At 43.8% G+C, this 24,782-nt stretch overlaps 1 protein-coding gene across 1 annotated transcript in view; it reads right to left on the bottom strand.

Moving 5' to 3' along the window:
• Window positions 1-21,005, bottom strand: part of MGMT (O-6-methylguanine-DNA methyltransferase) — a 140,205-nt gene extending 119,200 nt beyond the window's left edge. The window contains exons 1-3 of the mRNA XM_058810622.1: window positions 20,950-21,005; window positions 12,154-12,197; window positions 96-235 (exon numbers count right to left, since the gene is read on the bottom strand). Of these exons, the coding sequence (XP_058666605.1) occupies window positions 96-235; window positions 12,154-12,177 (164 nt within the window). The 5' untranslated portion in view covers window positions 12,178-12,197; window positions 20,950-21,005. The remainder of the gene's footprint in view (window positions 1-95; window positions 236-12,153; window positions 12,198-20,949) is intronic.
• Window positions 21,006-24,782: the final 3,777 nt, after the last annotated feature.

Raw genomic sequence — 24,782 nt, 5'->3', positions numbered from 1 at the left:
ACAAGAGACCCCTCCCAGCAGGATCAGCACAACCAAGAGCGCTCTCAGACGCTCTGGGCAATCTCTGGGCCAGCATCAACAGGACACGAACTCACCCCCGTGGCAGCAGGCTCGCTTTGGGAAGTTTTATTTCATGTACGCCCTTGTCACAGCCCGAGATTTCCAACCTGCCCAGGGGGCTGAGCAGCACCACGCGCTTCTCCTGGCATGGAGATCCTCCCTGCTTGGAATTCACCTGTTCAAGGAAATAAAACCCTCGTTAACGGCAGGCATTTGCACCAAGGAACAGATTCGAGGAGTTTTCAAAAGCAATTTGAAAAAAGGGAGACAACGGTGAATTTCAAGTTTCCTCAACTACAGCATCCACTTTCAAAATTCCAACTTAAAATGATCTATCTTCACAAGTCAGCACCTAAATCAAAGTCTCAAAAAAAACATTAACTAGCAGCATAGTGATCTTCATAAAAATATGAAATAGCAGCAGTTGCATGGCTGGTTTATCAGCTAAAATCCAATGTGTTGTGACACTTATTTAAAACAGGACTGTTGTGACAACAAAGTAGATTCAGTGGTTTAGAGCAGCAGTGTTATGCAAATAACAGCTGGAACACAAATAGAATATGTCTGCTGGAAAAGAAAACACATGAAAAAATCAATCATTCCTTAGGAAAAGAAGCATATTTTTATTCCCATTGTTACCAGTCTGCTTTTACGATTACTGATAGGATGTAGCTGGAAACAGCTGCCAAGTATTTCTCAATATTGGACAAGACCAACAATAACAGACTTGTCAAATTCATCTTGGCTAAAAAAAAACCCCCAGTCTGGAAGTGTGAGTTGTGTTCCCAGTTTGGTTTGTGCCATCACTGCAGCAGGACAGGACAGGACAGGACATCACCAGTGTCCTCTGCAGCCACCCAGACACCAAACCTTTGGTCCAGACCACACAAAGTCCTGTGCTCCAAAGAGCTCAGCTCATGTGAAACTGGGAAAAAAGGGAAAAACTGAGAAACTGTGAGGCAGCACAAGGTAACACCACCAGCAAACACAGAATAACAGGCTCCTACAATTGTTTGGGATGGAAGGGACTTTAAAAATCACTTATTTCCACACCTCCCACTGTCCCAGGTGCTCCCAGCCCCAATGTCCAGCCTGGCCTTGGGCACTGCCAGGGATCCAGGGCCTGCCCACCCTCCCAAGGAACAATTCCTTCCCAATATCCCATCCATCCCTGCCCTCTGGGAAGCCATTCCCCGTGTCCTGTCCCTCCAGCTGCAGCACCCTGCGTTTGACCTGTTGAACTTCATGAGCTTTCCTGAGACAACACCGAGAGAACAAAAAATTTCTTGGATTTCTTTTATTTAATTCCCTGTGTTCAAGGTTGGATGGGGCTTGGAGCAACCTGGTGCAGTGGAAGGTGTCCCTGGCCATGGCAGGGGATGGGATGAAATGAGATTTAAGATCCCTTCCAACCCAACCCAACCCATTGTGGGATTCCATGAACGCCAGAGCAGGGGTGCAGCAGGAGCCAGGAAGGTCCAGCAGGGTGACTTACAGCTGCCCACTGCTCACAGCTGTACAATAATTAGTTGTTTTCCAAACAAGAGAATCTTTTCAAACCCCATTATTAAGTGCTGTGGAATGAAGTCACATCTGTGAGTAATATAACCAGTGTGAGAGAGAGCAGAAAAACCATCAAGCTGACAGTTTTGCAGAACTAGAGCAAAAGTAAACCTAAAGCCCTGAATTTTGGGAAGCTCTTACACAATTCCTCCATTACAGACACGCAGCAACCAGAGCAGCCTCACTCAGCCTGGAGCAGTCCAGGAACTGCAGGTTCCCTGTGGTTTATTTACTTGGACTGCAACCCCAACTGCTGAATAATCCAATGTTTGGTGGCATCACAAACAAGCTCCTTTCCCACCAACTTTTTCCATGTTCCTTCTCCCTCCTGGAGGACATGGGAGAACTTCTTTGGAGCAGCATCTCATTGCAGAAGTCAGCAAACAAGCAGTAAATTTCCATATGTGGCAAACCAGCACACATTCTTCATGTTTATTGGTGTGACAGCCCTGAACCAGATGCACTGAACCTCACACCACGTGCTCCAGGACATTTCCATCAGAACAAAACCCAGGATGCAGGGAGCAGCAGAGAACTATCAATAACCCTCTGAGCTCTCTCCAAGTTGAACTAAGCTTTATGGATGAAGCCCTGAGTGACTGCAAGCCCTATCTGCAGCCTTGCTTATCATATTCATGGGGCAGCAATATTCAGGAGGTTTATTTCTGTAAAAGAATGAGGCTGCAGGACATCAACCCACATCCATTTGCAGTTGGGTTGGGATGCTCCAGGATGAAAGTCACTGACAGATGCACAATGCACATTCCTCTGCCCAGACATGAATTTTGTTATTTAGGCTGGACAGGAGGAGAAATTTCCTCCCAGAAAGGGTTGTCAGGCACTGGAACAGGCTGGCAGGGGAAGTGGTGGAGGCACCATCCCAAAACCAAGAGCCTGTGGCACTTCAGGCCAGGGTTTAGTGGTGCTGGTGCAGGCTGGACACTGCCCCTGGATCCTGGAATGCCCAGGGCCAGCCTGGACATTGGGGCTGGAGCACCTGGGACAGTGGGAGGTGTCCCTGCCATGGTCTTTAAAGTCCCTTTCCAACCCAAACCATGATTTATGAAAAACTGGAAGAATTCTGATCAGCTCCTGCATCATCTCCACCTTCATTCTGCCCTTCCACTGCAATACCTATAACTCTGTATCAAAATACCTAACAATTTTGATATTAGGTAGAAAAAATATTATTTTTAGATAGGACACCTCTCCTGCCAACCTCTGGAGTTCTCCCAAAGAAATAAAACCGTAGGAGCAACATTCGTAAGTTTACTTCACCAGACTGCTAAACTGGAAGATTGCAATTTTATTTAAATTTGCATTAAGCAGCTTTCACACTACTTTAAATAATTCAAATATTTCCATGTTCTGTTGCTCCTAACACCCCCAAAAACTCCCCTGGACATTGGCTTGACATCCTAGAATTCAATTCCTATCCATAATGATGAACAGAGAATTAAAAAAAGGCAGAGAAATCTTGAGAATCAACATGGCTTAAAAAAAAATGAATCTGTAGCAAAGCATTTCCATGCTCCATGTTGCCCCAGGAAACAATTTGTGCTTTCCAGAAAAGTCCAGAGAGCAAGCCCTGATTTTCCTTTCAGGATTATGGAGAACTGAATCCTTCCCATCAGAGCCCTATCTCTGATGGATCTCCTCTCCACAGGTTTTTCCATTTCCCTCACTCTGCTTTTACAATATAAACCCACCACACCAATATCAAAATATTAACAATAATCCCCTCTGCATCTGATTTAGCAGGGGATTTCCATTAGGCTACAGCATGGAAGCCCTCACAAATTTTTTTTTCTTTTCCCCTCAAATATTTCTGGGAATCAAGGCAAAAATAACATATTCAGCTGGCAAATCGAATGTGGCCTCACACATCCTGCAATTGGATTTTTTCAAACCTGCATTAATCAGGGAGATGCACCAGGTCCTCCAAGAAAGGGTCTCTTGATCATTTTCAGATTAACGAAGTGTTAATTGAGCTACGTCTGATGGAAATACAACCAGCAGCAGGAAATTGCATCGCAATTCTTCCTCCTACTTCCCCCAGACCCCAAAATGGTCCCATTCCCACCGTTTCTAGCCAAACCACTGCTGCACATTTGGAAATGCTGCTTAGTTCTTCACACTTCTGTGGAGCTGAAGGTGCTCAGGAGGGTTCCCACCCAACCTCACTGGGCTAGGAGGGAACCACACACTGCCTTCAAACACTCAAAATCACTGCCAGAGGACCCCAGATTGCACCAATCATAGGAATTCTAACCCATAAAATCTGAATTTTAGATGTATGAATCCACTGGAATCACCACCTGCAGGTGATTCCCTTGGAGGTGCTGATGCCCACCCCAGCAGAGGTGTGACCAAGCACCACCTTCTTCATTTATTTCCCATTCTCCATAAATTTATCCCAAAACCTCCATCACTTCCCATTCTCGACAAATTTATCCCAAAACCTCCATCTCTTCCCATTCTGAAATGATTATCCTAAAAACTTCATCACTTCCCATTCTCCATAAATTTATACTAAAAACTCCATCACTTCCCATTCTCCACAAATTTATCCCAAAAACTCCATCACTTCCCAGTCTCCACAAATTTATCCCAAAAACTCCATCTCTTCCCATTCTCCACAAATTTATCCCAAAAACTTCATCACTTCCCATTCTCCATAAATTTATCCTAAAATCTCCATCAAAGCCCCGACATTTGCATCAACAAATGAGCTACAATTCACAAACACCTGCCCTGTGTTGATGGTGCCATAGAATATCAGGGACTCACTAAAAAAGCCACTCCAGACATTTGCTGAGTTTGAGGATGATCAATAAATGCCAGGGAAGCTGCTCCTTCCTCCTAATTACAGGGAAAAACCACCAGGCCTGTACTCTTAGAGAGTCCTTCTTTTGAGTATCTCAAACCTCCTTGCTATTGATTCAAGTTTTGAATTAAAATTCAATCAAAGCTTCAAATATTGGATTTAAATTTAAGGGGAACACATCAGTTTGGCAATTTTACTTCTTCATTTCAGTCACCCTTTCCTGATGCAGTAAGTTTGCATCCTCCTCCTAACAAACAAAATCCTTATCAAATCCCATCAGGCAAAGGAAAAATCCATCCTTTAAAGCAACGTTTGTAAAATGATTTAATGTCAAAAAGCCTCTGCCACTGATGAGGCTGCCCATGCCAGTGGGCCACCCATCCAAGGATTTCACTGAATTACACCTCTCTCCACATCTCCTTAATAGTTTAAAACTTCCTGTATTTGTTTTACTGGGTTCTGCCTGTTTATTTGAAAGGAAACAATCCATTGTATGTAAAGAATATGGGCAAAGATATTAATAGTAAAAGTAATGTATTTCTGCACATATAGTGCAGGGTGGAGGGTGGTTTTCCAACCTTATGGGCCTTGTGTTAGAGGAAAAAGCCATTTTTTAGTGTTTCAAGGCAAAGAAAGATTTAAGGGCTGTGAATAGAAGACAGGATCCATGCAATCAGAACAATCTAAAAATCTGCTCCTGTTAACATCTTGATTAACCATCTATATTTTCACCTTACAAAAGCTACTGTTCCAAGAGAACAAAGAGTTTTCGTACTACAAATAATTTTACTGCAGGGAAGCAAGAAGGAAAGAGTTTGTTGGGACTTTCACAATAAAAGTGAAATACATTGAAAGTTGACGTGAAATACAGTGAAAGTTTAATATACTGGAATATTAATATCAATTTACTACACTGGAATAAAAGTTAGAAAGAATGAGAAACATTTAATTCTCAGTCTTTTTGCTTGTTATGAAACGTCTGATTTCTTTCCAAGGTAAAATACAAATTTTTCTAAAAGCTGCTTCCTCTTCTTGAAAAAAAAAAAGAGTCCAAAGACTTCCAACTGAATTGAATGGTGTGAACTCCAAAAAAATATGTGGGTGTGGGTGCCCCTGGATCCCTGGCAGTGCCCAAGGCCAGGCTGGACACTGGGATTGGAGCACCTGGGACAGTGGGAGGTGTCCCTGCCATGGCTGGGGTGGCACTGGATGAGTTTTAAGGTCTTTTCCAACCCAAACCATTCTGTGGTTCTGTGATGAGGATGTCCTGATCCAAACACACCCCTGAGGGTTTGACATCTTCTTCTGGACACTTGAAGATGTGAGAAAGTTCTCCTGAAAGCCAGGAAGGTCCTTGTCCAAAAAGCCAAGGGATGGCTGCTGCCCTCTGCAACCCACAGGGAGCTCTGAGCAACATCCCTCATTACTTAATGGAAAAATAATTTCTGAACCAGGTAATGCCCAATTCCCGTATCACTCCACTCACATTTCACTCACAGCATCCTCCAAAAATATGGAAAACTGTCAGTCCAAAGAAAGCCAAGTGCCTCACAGGTTTTAAATTAAGGCAAAAGCTAATTTTTGAGGAAAAGAAGATGCTGCTTAAACCCAAGAATAAAGTTTTGAAAAAAAAAAACCAAATCCTCTCAGTACCTAATCTGATGTAGTTCTGTCAATACAACCTGCTAAAAACAAAATAACTTTTAGAATTACCTTTAATGTTCTAAAATACAATCCTTTATATCCAGCTGCAGGTTCCTGTGGACGGAACAAGCCTGGCCTGGACACAAGGCACCTCCACAACCCCAGTCCCTGCTGGGTGCACTTCTCCTTCCTGCAGCATCCAAAACAAACTTTCAGCTGTCCAGCAAAAAGCACTGGAGATGCAGGTCCATGGAATTCTCTGCTGGCTGCAGGAACAATAAACACCTCCCCAGCTGAGCCTCTCGAACAAGAGCTGCACTGAAACCCTGCAGTGCTCTCCTGGTGTGTCTCACTGCTTCTCTGAGTAAATCTAACCCTGGTTGAGCCAAACCTGCAACTTCAGAGGGTATGAAAACAAAACCTCCTCATTTCCTGGCGCGGGGAGGTTTGGAAAGGAAATGTCAGACAGACTGGAAGCAAATCCAGGGTTAGTTTGGGGTGATGCAATTTCTTTACCTTGCGAAGAACTAATCCCATAAAAATGTGAAGGTACAGAATCAAACTGCATATTCTGAACATATACAAATATACACTGGCATAAACACTCAAAATCAGTGCTCCTCTTCCCTTATCCAAAGGCCCATTCACACAAGCCCCCAAAAACCAGGGGGATACGCGCTCACACGGAGCAACATTTGCTTTCCACGGCATTTCAAAAGTCTTCGAGGAGAGCAAACACGTAATTCTTTATTAAACAATCAAAGACAACAAAAGCAAGTTCCTGTTGTCCCATCGCATTATCCTACTAATCCTCTTTGGATGGCACCCAGAAGCCCCCGAAATGCCAAGCTGGGAGGTGCCTTTCCAAGCAGTGGTCGCCTCCGGCTCTTTGGCTGCGCCTTCAGTCGCGGCTTTGGCAGACGGGAGCTGTCGCAGACATTTCTCCACAGAAATCCTTTCTTTCACATTTCTGCATCTTCGGGAGGCCAGGGGCCCCCGAAGAGAAGGTAAACAATTATTATCAGCTGCTGTGGAATGCAATAGGATTCACCTTGATTGGCTCATTTTCTATGTTTATAATTAAGAGCCAATCACCAGTTCAAGCGAGGGGACTGAGTCCTTGGCCACAACTTTGTTGTGGGTTCTTTTCGATCTCTTCTTAGCTTAGCTAGCTGCTCTGCAAACCTCTCTCTATATTCTTTTTAGTATAACTATAATGTATTATATCATATATTAATAAATTCAGCCTTCTGATTCAAGAAACAAGATTCACCGTCTCTCTCTCACCAGCTGCGACCCACACAGGTCGCAGTAATAGGGAGCGGCGAGCAATTCCCAGCGCCCAGGGCTGGCCTGGCTGCCTGGCTGCACTGCAAGGGCACTGCAATTGTGATAAACCCACCTCAGCTCCCCTGCAAGGGGCAGGGGGGTCACAGCTCCTGCGTTCCACGCTCAACAAGCGCAGCTTTCCACTCCATCTGCGGCTCACGCCAAGCCCGGACTGGAGCTGGTACCTGAACAGCAGACCCCAGCGGGCTGCTCAAACAGGAATTCTGCTGCATTGTTTCCTCCAGAACCTCTCCAAAAACATGCAAACACATCCTGCATCTTTCCCCAGCTATTACTTATACAGGAAATTTAAATGGGCTGCAGGCGCAGCAGCCACGTGCACTTACAGCATGCAGACCATAATAAACCACATATACATCAATCTGGAAATTGATATCACGTAATATCAATGGCACAAAGCAAAGAATAACACTTGATGATCTCTGAGGTGTTTTCCTACCCAAACAATTCTCAGCTTCTACTTACACACAGCACAGAAGAAGCGTGGTGTTTATTAATTTCAAAAATTCCTGATCATGGTGGGGACACAGATTTACTCATCAAACTGGGGGCTGCCAAGAGATTTTATAATTATTTAAACTGGGTAAGAAACGGAGCCCCAAGGGGAGGGAAAGTGGACAGGACAGTGCCAGATATTCCTGGAATAATCAGATTATGGCAACAAGTGTGTGCACTGAGTTAGTACCTGCAAATCCCACCAGGAACCAGCCCCAAAGCCACAAGTCCTGGTGGCACTTCCAAGGGGACGGGAAGCACATTGTCCCTCTTATCCTTCCAAGGACCTACCAAAGGGATTGAGTCCTCCAGCTCCTCATTTTTGAAACTGGGAATCCTATGGCAGAAGATTCAGTTAGAAGCACTACAAAGCAATGTTGTATTTTGTTGAGTTGTTCAATATTTTAACATTGTCAGAGGGAATAAAACACTGAACTTTTATACTTGTAATATATATATATTTAAAAATAATTAAGGAATTTGCTTCCAAATAATAAATAAATAAATGCACTAAAAAATCAAAAATCAAGAATCTTGTGTCTTAACAATTAGAGGGTCCCCCAAAAAAACCTATTTTGTTGTTACTGGGTTGAGTTTCAACAAGTCCCTTTCAACTCAGGATATTCCATGACTCCATGAAATCTCTTGCACAGGAAAAGTCATGGTGCAGTAATCTTAATTTTCCAGATGTGTTCATCACTTCAAGAATTAAACCCAAGGTATTGGCTACATATTGAGTTGTCCATATACAGGTACAATTCCCTCTGTGCTGTGCCCAGTTCTGGCCCCTCAGGTCCAGAAGGACTTGGAGGGGTTGGAGCGTGTCCAAGGAAGGGAATGGAGCTGGGCAGGGGCTGCAGAATCCCTGAGGAGCTGGGAAGGAGCTGGAGAATCCCTGAGGAGCTGGGAAGGGAATGGAGAATCCCTGAGGAGCTGGGAAGGGGCTGCAGAATCCCTGAGGAGCTGGGAAGGAGCTGGAGAATCCCTGAGGAGCTGGGCAGGGGCTGCAGAATCCCTGAGGAGCTGGGCAGGGGCTGCAGAATCCCTGAGGAGCTGGGAAGGAGCTGGAGAATCCCTGAGGAGCTGGGAAGGGGCTCACGTGGAGCAAAGGAGGCTCAGGGCGGGCACAGCAGGAATTTCCCCATGGAAAGGGGGCTCAGGCACTGCCCAGGGAGGGTTGCAGTGCCCATCCCTGCAGGTGGCACCTGGAGCTGGCACTCAGGGCTGGGGACAGGGTGGGCATGGGCACAGCTGGGACTCCACAGGTTGGGAGGGCTTTTCCAGCCTCAGGGATTCTGGGATTTGAGGATCTACTCCTTAAAAACCACAGAGGGGTTTGCTGGAAGAGTGCGTTCACGCTTTCCCGTGAGAGGTACAGAGAAATACAAAATTCAGTGCCCAAATCAGCACCTGACACAAACCCACGCAGTGATCCTGGAGAGCTCGGCTCTTACAGGCTCGGCCTGATGTAAATACATGGCAACTACTCCAATACAAGGAAAACAGATGAAATTTTAATCAAATGAGCCTTGTATCAGGTTCAGGGGAACTGAAAATGGGCTAAAAACGAAAAAAAAAAAAAAAAAACAGCAGAAGAATGACTTTAATATTGGGTAACATTTCAAGTTTTTATCACCTAAATCCACAAAATTCCTGATCTGCTCCTGCTTGTCTTCTCTGCAGAGCTGGAGTCAGGACCAGCTAAATAAAAGATAATGCAACTAGGCATAACACAATAAAAGATATTACCTTCCCAATGCATTATTGCTGCCAATTATAAGAATCACTTCAACTTAATTTCAAAGGCACAATCACCCTCAACTGTAACAGTCTCTTTTTTAAATTTCAAACAGTATTACATTAAGGCAATAACTCACCTTCCAGCTATAATATCAGTCTCCCTTATTGCAAAAATACATTTCATAAATACTTCTCATCGACAAGTCAAGCTAATTCAGGTTAATTTTATTGTATTTTGGTGCTATCTCACATTTGTGTGCAATTACCTTTATCATTTTATTGCCGTGCCAGAAAGTAATCAGAACAATTATTTGAAAAAGGAGGGGTATAAATTCTAAATCACACTTGCTGGCATTTTTGATAAAATAGCAGCTTTATCTCAGGAAGTGGCAGGGACATGGGATAAATCATGCATCAGTCAAGTGTAGCTGACCCCCAAGTGCATTGCACAATATCAGGAGTGCTTCAAAAGAAACTTTCCTATATAATCCATCATTCTTTATAATACCAAAATAGCTCTACCTGAAGAGTAGGAGCTGGAGAATAATAACAAAATAAATCTAAGCAATATGAACAAAACCATTAATAGTGCTCCTTAAGCTGAAGGAGAGTCAGGAATCTGAGTTGTGTGTGAGGAAAGAATTTTGCTGAAATTTCTGAAGTGAGCAGACCAGCAAAATGTGTATTAGGGATTCACTAAAAACACAAAATAGAGGGAAATAAATACAGACAGAAGAGGTGTTGCAAAGATTTGTATAAAAATACAAGAGTACAGTCTTGGCACACACACATCTGGACTTTCCTACAGTTTTACATCCCTGCTGGAGTCAGGACAAAGGTTTCACTATTAACAGAACAAAGCATTAGGGTTAGTACAAGAATCCATTTACTAACTTCAAATTTAACCGCCAGATGTCCAGTGAGGAGCAGAACGACATTTAGAGTTTTCTAATGAAATACAAAAACTGCCACATTGTCAGAAGCACAACAAACCCCCGCCCAAAACCCTAAATATGGAGATATCCTGAGGTTTGGTCACCCAGAGCCCAGCCACCTTCCAGCCCAGCCCAACCCCAGAACTCATCTCTGGTCCCTGCAGCAGAACCAGGGATGGAGTGGGAGGCACAGGCAGTGATTATGGAAAATTCCCACGTCTGCCTGCTTTCCCAAAGCATTTTTCAGCAGCCTCCTTAAAAAAGTGTTCAGCACATTGCACGGGTGATAATTGATTCCTGCAAATCCATGGGCAGGCACACGCTGGGTGTCACCCCAACGTGGGGCTGTGCACACTGATCACACACTGAAAACAGCCCGAAAATCACCAATTACATCAGGACATCAATATTTAATATGCATCCAGAGCACAGGGAAGTGTCTGCACAGTGCCCACAGCGGAGCTGGAGTGTTTTACCTCAAACCTTCTGTCTTCCCACATATCAAAAGGGGAAAACTCCCCAAACAGCTCAAGCTGCACCTTTCAACTCCACGTGAGAGAGGGGGAAATGAAAAGGTTAGATAATAAATTATTAGTTTCGTGTCACTTGCCAGCTATATCACACCTAGCCTGCAATGAGGGAGCCAGGGATTCTCCCTCCCTCTGCTAAAAGGTGTTTGCAACTGGAAGATGCATAAATGTGACTAAAGGGATGATGGTTCAAAAGAAAAAAGTGAAGCAATAATTTATTTACCTGGATTTCTTCCTTAACCATTCTCTTTTAAAAAACAAAACCGATTTGCTTTTGTAGAAAAGAGGTAAACAACACAAACCAGCAAAATGCTCCTTCCTAAGCCACATGACATTATGTAAAGCAGATTAAAACCACAAGAGATGCCACTATTCAGACATTTAGAGCAGTGACAGAAGTTGCCAACAGGAATAGTTAGAAATGCAGGTGTGATTGTACCAGAAGTGTTTTCCTAGAGGAACATCACTAATGTTACAAAAATAGCTATTCCACACACACGAAAAAAAAAAAAAAAGAGTATTTGTGTCTTCAAAGTTCATTTCAACTATTTCAGGGAGACAGCTATAGACTAACAATGTGCTGATGCCCTTCTTTCAGCAGAGTAAATTGTCTGAATATTTGGATAAACATCCATGTTTCTTATTTTGCTACAATGCCACTGACCTACACTTACATCACTGAAGCATCAAGCCTCAAAATTAAGCCTGTTTTCCAGGGAGGTGTTTATTATTAGGGGATGGAAACAGCAACAAAACTGAGAGAGCAGCCCTGTCCTGTTATTTATGCTCTGTGGCAGATGGATACGTGCTGGGGAAAGGCCCACTGATGCCTGTTACCAACCATGACAGAGCTACAGAGATTTACAATGCAGCATCAATCTTGTCAACTGGATTCCTAATCCTGACTGCTGGGCACTGGGGAAAAAACAAACTATGTTACGTGAACTCTTTTGTAATGCTGGACTTGCAGTGGCCACCCCCCTGCAAGGGCACTGCACTGGAAACTTACTTTGGGAGCCATCCTCGATGCCATCCCGGAGGAAAAGGCTCCACCTGCAAGGAAAAAAAAAATAAACATAAATTCCCAGTTAGACGGTTAAATCTGAATTCCACAGGGAGAGCTGAATATCCAGAATATCCACCCCTGCATCAGTTTCTAAACGAGCTCCAAATTTCAGTACGCAGAATTTCCAAAGGGAGTGTGGTTTTTTTCACAAACAACATGGAATTTTAATGTTAAGTCACCCACTCGTCATGAGTCAAACAAAAAAAAATCAACAGATGGCACATTGAAGAGTTCTTCCACAACAAGCACTGCACAACTCTGATATCTGGAATAAGAATGCCTCCAAAGATAAAAGTATTAATTGAATAATTTTTTACAGGCTGTCATGTACTTCTAAGCGACTGAGTAAAACGAAGAGCCTGTTGTGATTTAGGAAATGCCACATTTTAAGGCATGAAAGTGATTTTAAAGCAAGTGATTGTGATGTATTCTGGGTTTAAAAGCACAGATTTCACGCCACTGAGTACCTGAAACATTTTAACTTCAATTATTATAATTCTAGCCTTTAACATTCTTTATATCATTAAAAACCACAACCGGCTCCTTTTTGCTCTCCCCTTGGAAATAAAGAATATTTCCTATTTCTTTGGCATTTAGCTCCCTCCTCTATGTTTTTCTTTAGTGCCACTCTGCTAATATCACTCTGTCTTTGAAAGATGTGACACAAACACAGTATTTTTTAAAACCAAGGAGATTATGTGCCAAAGCTCAGCTTCACAATCCTGACTCACAGCCAGCCTCGATGGGAACTGCTCCACTGAAATCAGAGAATCACCACTCCATGGGCAGGGATAACTGTATGCACTTCAGGAATGGTAAATCTCTTAAAAAGGAAATTATATCAACATCCCAGGCTTTCCAAAACCTCTCCTTGGAGTCCAAGGCACTGACAGAACACATGGCCACTTCCCAGCCACTTAAAACCAAACAGCAACATTTAATCTAAATATTGCATCTTACTTAAGTGTTTAAAATTAAGATGAATAATTAGTATTTTAACTATATAACAAGGCAGGCATTGCAAAGAGAACTCTGCATTTTTAAATGCAGGTCAGGCAGATGAGCAATCTAATAGAACTACTTAAAATATCTGTGATAGAGCTAAAAATAAAATAGTAATTTACTTCTATCATCAGTTCAGAGCTGGGTATTTCAAAGCACCCAGCAACGCTCAGGTGTTTTAGATCCTCCTGAAGGGTAAAGATGAAATCTTTGCCTCAACAATCAGATTTATCCAGAAACTCATTTCAAACCCTGGTTGAGCTCCACCTGCTCACCCAACAAGGCTTTCCTTGCGTGACCAGAGCTTGGGTAAAACCAGTCATGTCCAAAGCCCTGTGGTTAGAGGATTTCTGACTGCCAAACTGGGGGAAACCATACAAAAAACACCCCTTGTAAAGTCCAAACCATCCCTCCAAAATGCACCTCAGCCTTGCAAAGACTGTCTTGATGGAGGAGGTCAGAACTTCACATGGAGCTGAAGGGTTCTCCTAAGGCTGGCTTTGAAAGCAAGGAGTCAAAACATCTTTGAAGCAACACAAATTGATCAATTCAGTGATGCCACGAAAAGGCAAAACCTTTTTGGAGCAACACAAATTGATCAAATTCAGTGATACCACAAAAAGCCAAAACCTCTTTGGAGCAACACAAATTGATCAATTCAGTGATGCCACGAAAAGGCAAAACCTTTTTGGAGCAACACAAATTGATCAAATTCAGTGATACCACAAAAAGCCAAAACCTCTTTGGAGCAACACAAATTGATCAATTCAGTGATGCCACAAAAAGCCAAAACCTCTTTGGAGCAACACAAATTGATCAAATTCAGTGATATCATGAAAAGCCAAAACGTCTTTGGAGCAACACACACTGATCAATTCAGTGATATCATGAAAAGCCAAAACCTCTTTGGAGGAACACACATTGATCAATTCAGTGATACCACGAAAAGCCAAAATCTCTTTGGAGGAACACACATTGATCAATTCAGTGATACCACAAAAAGCCAAAACCTCTTTGGAGCAACACACATTGATCAATTCAGTGATACCACTTCCATGGTGTGGAAATTGAGACACCAGAATCAAACCTCGAAAAACTGAAACCTTCATGCCAGCAATGGCTTCACCAAATGGAAAATTCCCCCCTCCATTTGCAGAGTGGATGAACTGAAGGGACTAATGAGTAGTATGGGAAAAAATAAATAGTTGACAATCCTCACTAGCTCAGAGCTGCCAACAAGGAGCGGTGACATCCATCTCCATCTCTCCTGCCCCAGCTTCTCCTGGCCATTCCAGCAAGATGTTCCCAAGCTGCCCACAAGCTCTGCTGCCACCCAGGAGCTGTGCTGGGGGAGCAGGATGCTCCCAGGACACCTGGAGATACACAAACACCTGCAGGTGCTCAGCGGTGCAGGAAGCAAACACATCACAGCGAGCATCCCAAACCTCTGGATATGTCAACAGGCCACAAAGGTGAAGAAAAGTCAGAGGTGGCATCAAAAACAGCTCCTTGAAGGGCAGGAAATTCTTCAGCCATGTTTTGCTGATGATCTAGAACAGAAGTCCTTGGGCTTTAAGATACTTCCCTGCTTTTTTTCCCCCAGGACTGCAGCCTGACGAGTACATGTGATAGCAGTAAGAACGTGGATTAATAAAAAGTATTTTTTCTCAGTTCATCAACTTTTAAACACTAAAGGAAGATTCTCCTTGAAGGATAAGTCCTCGGGACCCTCAATAGAACACTCTGGTTCAGCACTAAAATTAAAAACCAGCCATTACACCAAGTGACTACACGAACAAAATTCCGTATGAAAACATTTAAAGTACATTAGATTTTTGGTCAAGATGAAAGCCTGAGAAAGAAAAAAAAATCCAGCAATCTATTCTAATTGGGTTCCCATGGTAACTGTACAATTGGGTTTTTCAGTATAACATCCCAAAGGCCCAATGCACACTTGTAAAATATACTTCAAACAGCCGGAATTGTTTTTACATTACAGCACTCCCAGGAAGATCAATTACTATACATCCCCACCCTAACTATTAGTGGCAGGAGATGTTAACACTATTGGCCATATTAACATAAGTCATGTAAAAAACCCCACATATCACCATCATTATATAAAACTAATTACACACTTCAGATTCATCAAACACGTTCCGAGTAATAAACCAATACCAGTCTTGTCACCAGATCATGTTTACTGAATGCAAGAAATCAACCCCAAATATATGCCAAAGCATTTTTGCTTCTCATATTGATCCCAAGGATAAACAGAATCAATCATTAATAATTACATTATAAGATGACCCAGAGGGTTAATCATATTCTTAGAAAGTCTCGCTGAGGAATCAAATATAATGGCACAAAAAGGCAACTGAAATGCATTTAAATCCAGGGCCAGCTGCATTAACAATAATAGAAAATAAAGTACATTAAACTGGTGCAATCAGGGAAAATAATATTATTGCTATGTTTTAAAAAATAATAAAACAAGCATTTTTTACTTGCCTGGAAGAGTGGGCAGCCCTGGCACAGGTGCCCAGAGCAGCTGTGGCTGCCCCTGGATCCCTGGCAGTGCCCAAGGCCAGGCTGGGCACTGGGGCTGGAGCACCTGGGGCAGTGGGAGGTGTGGGAACAGATGTTCTTTAAGGTCCCTTCCAACCCAAACCCTTCTGGGATTTCATAATTTATTTTAAAAGTGTGTTTCAGCTGAAGCACTTTGCCTTGTTGGATCCCACTTTCACCTTCCTAAAGCACAACCCTGGCCACACAGACAGATTTTATTCCATCCCACTGCCTAAACCTCCATGTTAAAAGGGAATGGTGATCCAGGCCCACTAAGCTGGATTCCAAACCAATGAATTCCCTAATATTTCAGAAAAAAAAAAAAAAAAAAAGAAAATCAAACCAAAAAACCCCAAACCAACAACTGTGGCCAGCTTGAATAAACCACATCAACCAAAAATTTTCATATTTTATGGCGTCAGCCAAGAACCAGAGGTATTTCTGTTGTCAGCAGGAGACTGTGCAAGGCATTTCCCATTTCCCACACGGTTCCCACTGCACCTCTGCCCATCCTTAAATCCAGCAGAGTGCAGGGAACGTGAATTGTGGGAATGGTTTCTGCAGGACAAGGGCGACAGCAGAACCATCCTGTCCCCACCACCAGCCCAGGCTGCCAAAGCAGGCTCGTGCTGCCCGTGTACTGCCATGTGCTGAACACTCATCTGCTGGTTTCGTGATGTGAAACAGAAAAATTAATCTTTTAACAGGACCTTAAGTATACTTTAGGTGTTTATTAAAAAGTGTAACTAATTAACAGACCTTCTGCATACTTCAATGTACAAACAAGCCGAGATAAGAGCATTGTTTGCCTTGTGCTGACTGATCTAAAGCACTCAGATAATTTCAGTATTCCTGATGATGATTATGCAGCAGCACTGACAAGACAGCACTAATTCTTGCTATCTGCTAATGCAGGGTTACCTGTAGGGACCTAAATCTGCACGTGGAGCACAGAGATGGCAGCATTCACACAACAAAACACTCTGACTCCACTGGGCTGTGCTAATATATATATTTAAATACTGACTGCATTGATCTGCACTAAAAGGTGGCATTTGTATAAAAATGAAAGGCTAAAATGCATCCATCAGGTCATAACTCAAATTATTATTTATTCCCCGCTGCCAAGCTGCTCAAGACTCCAGGCCATTGGTCAATGCTGCTATTTTAACTCCTATTTCACTCAAAAAGGACAGAAGTCAGAACCTTCGTTTTAATGAACTCCCCTCTTCTTCTTTGCAATTAAAGGTGATTTGCTCAGGTATGTTTAATAACCTTCAGACTCCCTGCTGCATCAGGGAGAATTTCAGCTGCACATCCAAGTTTTACAAGTGACACGAAAAGATACCTGAAACTATCTGTATCATTTAATTTGGTCCAGAATAACCTGATACTCCCGACAGCTACCAGGACATGATAATTTAGGTGGGCAAATATAAAATAGTAAATAAGGAAACAACTCCAAAAAGGATTGGCAAAAAGCATCAAAATAGCAACATATTCCAAATAACTTTTACAATTACTCAAATTCATTAAAATCCAAACCCCACAAGCTTTATTGGCATTCAGTAAATTGCCTGGACCATAAGCAGCTCAGTTTTAAAACTCCATTCTGTATTTATGAAGAATACCTCAGCACAGGTTTAGTTTTATAGTTTGGTTGCTCCTCCAGCTGTGTGTTAAACTTAATGCTGGCCCAAGCACACCTGTGCAGGGTGATATGTCAGAAATACTCAATTCAACAGGGGTTTTTCCTTACATTAGGAGGATTTTACCCATTATACCTTCAGATAAATCAGCACAATTACTGGTCAGTAACATTCCCAGCTATCAGCAGAGGGAGGGAATTCAGGTCTGGAATTCTGCTGTAAGGACACCGAGCTTTTCACTTTTTAATTACAGCATTAATGAAGTTAAAGCTCCCAAACCTACCCCAAACGTGTTCTGCAACCTGTCACTACCTAAAAGATTCCAAACCTCCCGAAATTAAAACTTCACCCTCCATTTTCCCATCAGTTACATTCTCCTCACCAGTCCAGATATCTTATGAACACTGGGTAAACGAGAGAATTGCACAATCCGTCAATAAAATAAACGTATTTTCAACTCCTGTCCAGATGACTCAAGTTGTCAGTAAAAACTGCCACCAGCGCTGCGCTTGCAGAAAAATGTCCATAAATGCATTATTGCGACTGGCAGATCGATGTCCATAATAAAAACAAATAGAGTTAACAAGTGCTGGCTCCTCCAGTTATGCCACGGCTGGGATGTGCATCCAGCCTCCCTGACAACTGCTGGGAACGGGCAGTGCCAGCTCCACAGGCAGGGAGCATCGTGCTGCAGGAACTCTGCAGTGTCACAGGGAACATCAGTGCCTGCAGGATGGATTTAGGAGCTCCATGTGCTCAGAATGTGACATGGGAACAGAGCTCCTGCTCAAATGGCTGAAGCTCTGCTCCATCATCATGCTGGGAAGGATTTGTTCCCTGGCACAGGTGCCCAGAGCAGCTGTGGCTGCCCCTGGATCCCTGGCAGTGCCCAGGGCCAGGCTGGGCATTGGGGCTGGAGCACCTGGGACAGTGGGAGGTGTCCCTGCCATGGCAGGGGTGGGATGGATGGGATTTAAGGTCCCTTCCCACCCAAACCACGCTGGAATTCTGAGATGGGATTTAAGGTCCCTGGGTGGCACTGGATGGGCTTTACAGTCCCTTCCTTCCCACCAAATCATTCTCTGATATTGTTCTGGGAACTCTGAAATAACAACTCACCAGCAGAAAGGCTTTTTCTTTCAGAAATGAAGTGTAATTTAGATCAGCTGTGTCCCAGGCAGAACAGCTGACTGGGCTGGAGGCTGCTGTCTAATTTTGACACCCCAACACTCCTGGACCTCCAATTTGATCCCATGAAGCTCTTCCAGCACCAACACCTGAATAACCACCCTGCAGCCCCACAGGTGAGGATGCACCAGAGGAGGGGGACAGGGAATTACACACTGGCTGCTCTGCCACCCTGAGAGTTAATTCACAAGCATCAGCTGCTCTCAGTTCTCCAAAACCTTATCTGTATAGGAAAAAAAACCCACCACAAAACCAGCCATGCATGTCTTTGACATGCCCTCCTTTGGATTTTTGGCACTACTGCTCCTTCTGGGTGTTTCCCCTGTCACCAGTGAGTTTAACCAGAGCTGCTCAGGTGCAGCCTTTCCACCTCACCCACACTTGTCCTAACAAACATCCTGCTTTTCCTGCACAAATCCTTAATTCAGCCATCCAGGGCAACCCCTGAGCCCTCCCAAGGGGCAGCAGCTTCTCGTCCAGGCCCTGCTCCCCTCAGTGATGCCATGAGCTGATCCTCTGCCCAGGTGAGGCGTTAAACAGTGGTGACAAGGTAATTACAGAGTTATCAAGAGGTAAAGCAGCCACGGTAACACAAGTTAGTCTCTAACTACAACAGTTTCCTGTAGAGCTTCTGTTCTCCTGCTGCAATAATTGGTGTAATGAACTTGTCACGGGCCAGAATGCAGATAGGACTTGCTAAAGCCACCTCACAAGCTCACACTGCCACATCTTTTTCCTGCTGAAACCTGAAGATTTTGGTAGAACAGTCATTTCTGTTTGAAAACAAAGCAAACAAAAGTTTTACTATGAAAAGATCATGTCACAGACTGACAACATTCACAAGAAAAGGATGTTTTTAGACATTGAAGGGGTAGGTTTTACCCCAGAAACAATAAACCCACAGCCCCAACTTTAGTTGCCAGTGCATAAGGGAGACAGGCAGTGCTTGGGGGCCAAAACCTTTAACAGGTTTACAAAGGAACTCTGTCATCCCAACAGACCCCTCCAGACGATGACCCCTGTGCAGGGTGAGCACAAGCCTGGACACAGAAGAGACCTGAGAAATGACTGTCACAGCACCTGTGTAATACCCCAGTACATAAAACTGAGATTTCTCAAAGTGGAACACTGCCCAGACTGCATCTCACCATTCAATAAGAGCTCCATTCCACAAAAATAAGATACACATCACCACAAATACGGTTTATTTGGGAGGAGCAAATAAATTAAATAGTTCTTTACATTTACCGTGCTTTAAAAGCTGCACGCAGGTATGTTATTGTACAATGTATTGTATATTCTATAATAGATTCTATAATATTGTATATATATTGTGTAATAGATTGTATAATATTGTATATATATTGTATAATATGTATAATATATACATTATATTGTATTATCTTATCATATTATATAACTATATATATTTAATATAGATAATTATATATATTATATATAGTTATTATATAAAATATATATACTACATATATTATATATTATTATATATAATATACATTATATTATATTACTGTATTGTATTATTGTATTATATATATTATATTGTATTGTATAATATATTGTATAATATTTAAATTACTTTAAAACACCTGCAGATCTTGGCTTTTGTATCAGTGCTGAAAGGATATTTTCAGATTAACATTAATTTCATATTATTAGAGTGGGTCTAATCCCTCTTATTATTATTTCTTCTATTAGAGCGGGTCAGGCTGGGAGGGACCACAGCGGCTCACACGGTTCCACCAGCGGATCCCCGAGCACATGGCACAGCACGGCGCTCAGACACTTCTGGAATATTCCCGGCGAGGGAAACCCTACAAGCACCCTGGGCAGGCTCTTGGGCAATTATTTAGGTGCAGTTTACGCTCCCGGAGCCCATCCGGCAGCAGTGCCGCCCCCCGCCCCATGCCCACCGCGCCCCGGGGATGCTCCACGAAGGGACCGGCCCTTCCCGGAGCGATTATTTTGGAAATTTACAGAAACCCGCTGTGAGCCCAGGCTGCTGCCATCCATCCCCCTTTCCCCAGCACTGTTCCAAGAATAACCAGCAGGTTGTTGGAGGCCGGGCTCCCCCGCAGCCCCAGCCCCGGCGGGTCTGCGCTGCCCCGGCTCTGCGGGCTCCGGGGACCGAGCATCCCCCGCTCACCCGGCCCGCCTGCCTGCCCACCCTGCGGGCCGCCCCTGCCTGTCCCTGTCACTCCCGGCAGTCTGTGGCTGTCCCTGGAGCTCTGGGGCCGTCCCTGGCGCTGTCTGGCTGTCCCTGGAGTACTCTGGCTGTCGCTGGTGTCCCTCAGCCGCGTTCCCCGCGCACCTGCCCGCGCCCCGGGATGGCCGCGGCCGCTCCGCACAGGCCGCGCTGCCGGGGCGGGGCCGGGGCCGCCCGGAAGCCGCAGCCGGGCGGGGGAAAGGGAAGAGGCAGAGCCGGGGAGTTCCAGGCGGCTCCGGGGGGAAGCCGGGAGGGGCCTGGGCCCTGCTCGCCGCTGGTGCGGCCGCGGCCGGCGCGGCCCGGCTGGGGCTGGGGCTGGGGCTGGGGCTGCGGGCTGGGCCGCACGCGTGGGAAAAACGCGGAGTTGTGTAAAAATCAACCCAAAACCAGCGATCTGTGCACGCTGACACGGCTGGGGGGGGCTCATCTGGGGAGGAGAATGCTCCAGGGAGAGCTCAGAGCCCCTTGCAGGGCTTAAAGGGCTCCACGGGGAGCTCCAGGGAGAGCGTCCAGGAGAGCTCGGCTTGGGATAAGGGATGGAGACACAGGACACAGGGAATGGCTTTAAACTGAAAGTGGGTGGATTTAGATGGGAAATTGGGGAAGAAATTATTCCATGTGAAGAAGATGAGACCCTGGCACAGGTGCCCAGAGCAGCTGTGGGTGCCCCTGGATCCCTGGCAGTGCCCAGGGCCAGGCTGGACACTGGGGCTGGAGCACCTGGGACAGTGGGAGGTGTCCCTGCCATGGCTGGGGTGGCTCTGGATGGGATTTAAGGTCCTTTCCAACCCAAACCAGTCTGGAATTCTGAGATTTACAAAGTTACGAGTGAGGTGGGGACAGAGAATTAACAACCAAGTGTAGGAGAAGCATTTGATAAATACAATTCCTAAAAGGAGACATGGAGGAGATAAAAAATAAGTGAAATGCCAGAAGAAAGTGATCTTGCAGTGAGGTTTATTTGAAGTAATAAAACTCAAAAGAACAAGATACGAAATGCCAGTAGAGTTTGCAGCAAGAAACCACTAATTTCCAAGCTGGAGAATCAGATTCTAAATCTGAGTTACATCAGCAAAAATGTTATGGGTTTATATGATTCAGAAACTGTCACAAAATGAAGGAATCCACTTGGGAAGCATCAGAACAATATTTAAGAAGTCATTGCAGAATTCAGGAAATCCTTTTTTTTCATAGGGGAAATTTTGTAAATAAATACAGAACTAGCAATACTGAGGTGATGCCTGTGTGTTAAATCTGATTCTAAAAGAAATAGAAAATAAATGTAAAATATGGTCCAAAGTGCAGAAGTTTCCCCAATACAATTGAAAATAGTTGTACTGGAGCAACTGACATTTACTGATGAGAAAATGAAGCTTTTCCCTAGTTCTAATGAAGCTTGGATTAATGGTCAATTAAAAGGTGCTGCCACTGCATGTCCATACAAAGGCAGTGGCTTATGGGAGGTTGATCCTCTCTCTAAATAAAAAAATCAAGCTCTGTACTGGATGGGATACCCTAGAAATAGTTATTCTAAACTGTCTGGAATATTCTCTCTGTCCTGATATCCTTGTCAGAAAAGTAGCCAGTTCCTGAAACTTTATTATAAGTGAAAACCTCCCCAAAATACATATTAATCTTCTCTGCCTCCTCTCCCAAGGTGATCTCCTTATTGCCTGGAGCATGAAAATTGATTATCTTTAATATGATTTTAGTTTGCATTATAACAGGCTTGAATAGGGAATGTAAAATATCCAGATTTCCTTAAACCCTACCATCTTGGGCTTTGGCAGTGGATCCAAAGTTGTGTGTTTGCACTATAAAGGAAAGTTTCTCTGTGCTGTTTCAAACTTTGCTGCGTTGGAACTTGATGAAGTGTCACTTATTCCTGTTTATAAATGAGGTGGGAAAGGTGCTTCTGACCAGTGTTCACTCTGCCCTCAGAATTATGAAAGCCTTATTCAAATCTCTGACCCTTCTGCTGGCCACGTTCGGATCTTTGTCACTTCAAGTATCACTTCAAGCACTGAACTCTTGGATTTCCAGCCCTTTAACAACGAGAGACTGTGCCCTGTTAGATGTGTCTCATTTTCTCCCTAGAATAATTCCAGCATTCAGTGACACATTCAGTCTAGTTCACTAATAGTAAAACTTGTGAGTGAATTTTCATAACACTGATCCTGTAAAAAGGCACTAAACTTCTAAAACTTTTTCAAGTCACGTCCAATATCTTTGTTTATCATTCCAGGCATTTTCTCTCAGTTTTTATTTTACTTAAGCCTGCTGCTTATAAGGCATTGCATTTCCTCTCAGTTCTTTATTTGTTATGAATTGTCATTTAATGTGGCATTTTCAGGGACAGGATGGTATTTCCCCAGGACTGGAACATCTGTCTGCAGTTGTCTTCCAAGCAAACCAAAGCTTAAACCAACACATGAACTTTACAGTCAAAGATTGTGGTGGGGTGGGGTGGAAAAACTGAAAAGGAAGGGTTTTATTAAATGCCTTGAGATGTCAATTCACAACTATTTCAGGCTGGATTAAATTCCTTGTTGAGGACTAACCTCTGGAAGCATCTCCTTTCTGCAACATCTGCTGAGGAGGAGAGGCTTGGGCACTGGAGCTGGAAGGAGCCTGTGGCCAGGCACAGGGACAAACAGATGGGGCCTGGGGAAGATGCAGGATTGCAAATCGCCGCCATTTGGACCTCACTTGTAGGTCCTTAATTTCCCCCCAGAGAAAATTGTCAGATTGGAGCAGAGGCATGAAATATTTCTGCCTTTGTGTGTGCGTGCCTTACTGAGTCAGAGCCTGGCCTGGAGCGCTTCCTCTGCTCCTCCGGCCTCTCCTCAGCTGCACAGAGCCCCAGCAATGTCACCTGGTGTGAGTTCACTTCAACCAGTAAATAAGCCTTGCCTGTCACTGTTGGGATCACCAGGAAAAATGAAAAAAAAAAAAAAGAAAAAAAAAAGAGAGCAGGCTGAATGAAACCAGAAACTGTGGTTTTGTTTGCCAAGACGCTCGTGTTTTCTCAACAGCAGGGATGTGTCCTGTAAATTTAAATCTGGAAATGTTCCTGTCCTTGCAGAGCTGGGCACGTTGTGTGCTTTAATTGGCCCTGTGTGTGTGAAAACATTCCCAGTCCAGTTTCTTGACAGGATTTGAGTAATAGAAGTAGTCTCTTATACAAAACTTTTGTTTGCAGCATACTGGGAGCTGGTCTCTGTGTTTTAATTGATGTGAAATGCTGGGGGGCACCTGGGTCACTGGGAATCACTGGGAACTCGAGCTTGATGGGTGTATGAGGGCAAGGAGTTAAATTTTGATGGCTCGGGTTGTGATCTGTAGGTAAGAAAAGAGATCCAAGGGTTGTTCTGAAGATGTGCCATTTTCTGGGGCTCCCCCTTCAGTCTGGGTCAGAGCAGTTGGAGCATTTCAAACCTCCATAATTCTAAATTCAAGGGAAATCAGATAAAAATATGTACATTTTAACTTGCCATTATCTTTGAAATATTTTGTAACCCTCACTAATTAATCTTGTTTCTCTTCCTCTTCCCCCAAAATAGTCTTCTAACTTATTTGATTCCACTTTTCATATGGAAGCACAGAGTCATCTCTATTGAAAAAAACAAAGAGTAAAGCAGGAGTTAGGATTGAGCAGGAATACAAGTGGTTCCTGTGCTGGGAGAGGAAGGAAATTGGGTGGTTCGAGGTGTAGAATTACTGGTAAGTTAAGAATATGTATTTTAGTAGGCAAAGCATTTTCAGTACTTATGAAGAAGCTTGGGATCGGGAGAAATATGATTTCCTGTAATCAAGGTGCTGGGAGTTGTTTGCCAGCCACTAATGCCTTTAGGGAAATCTCATAGCAAAGCGTGTAAATGAAAGGGATATTAGCAGAGATTGGCTGCATTTTCTTTAGGGCAAAACTGTAAAAAGTT

Source organism: Ammospiza caudacuta, chromosome 9 (assembly GCF_027887145.1).
Source record: "Ammospiza caudacuta isolate bAmmCau1 chromosome 9, bAmmCau1.pri, whole genome shotgun sequence".
Classification (NCBI taxonomy): Eukaryota; Metazoa; Chordata; class Aves; order Passeriformes; family Passerellidae; genus Ammospiza; species Ammospiza caudacuta.
The sequence above is the reverse complement of the archived record's forward strand: the minus strand, read 5'-3'. Positions and strand labels throughout refer to the sequence as shown.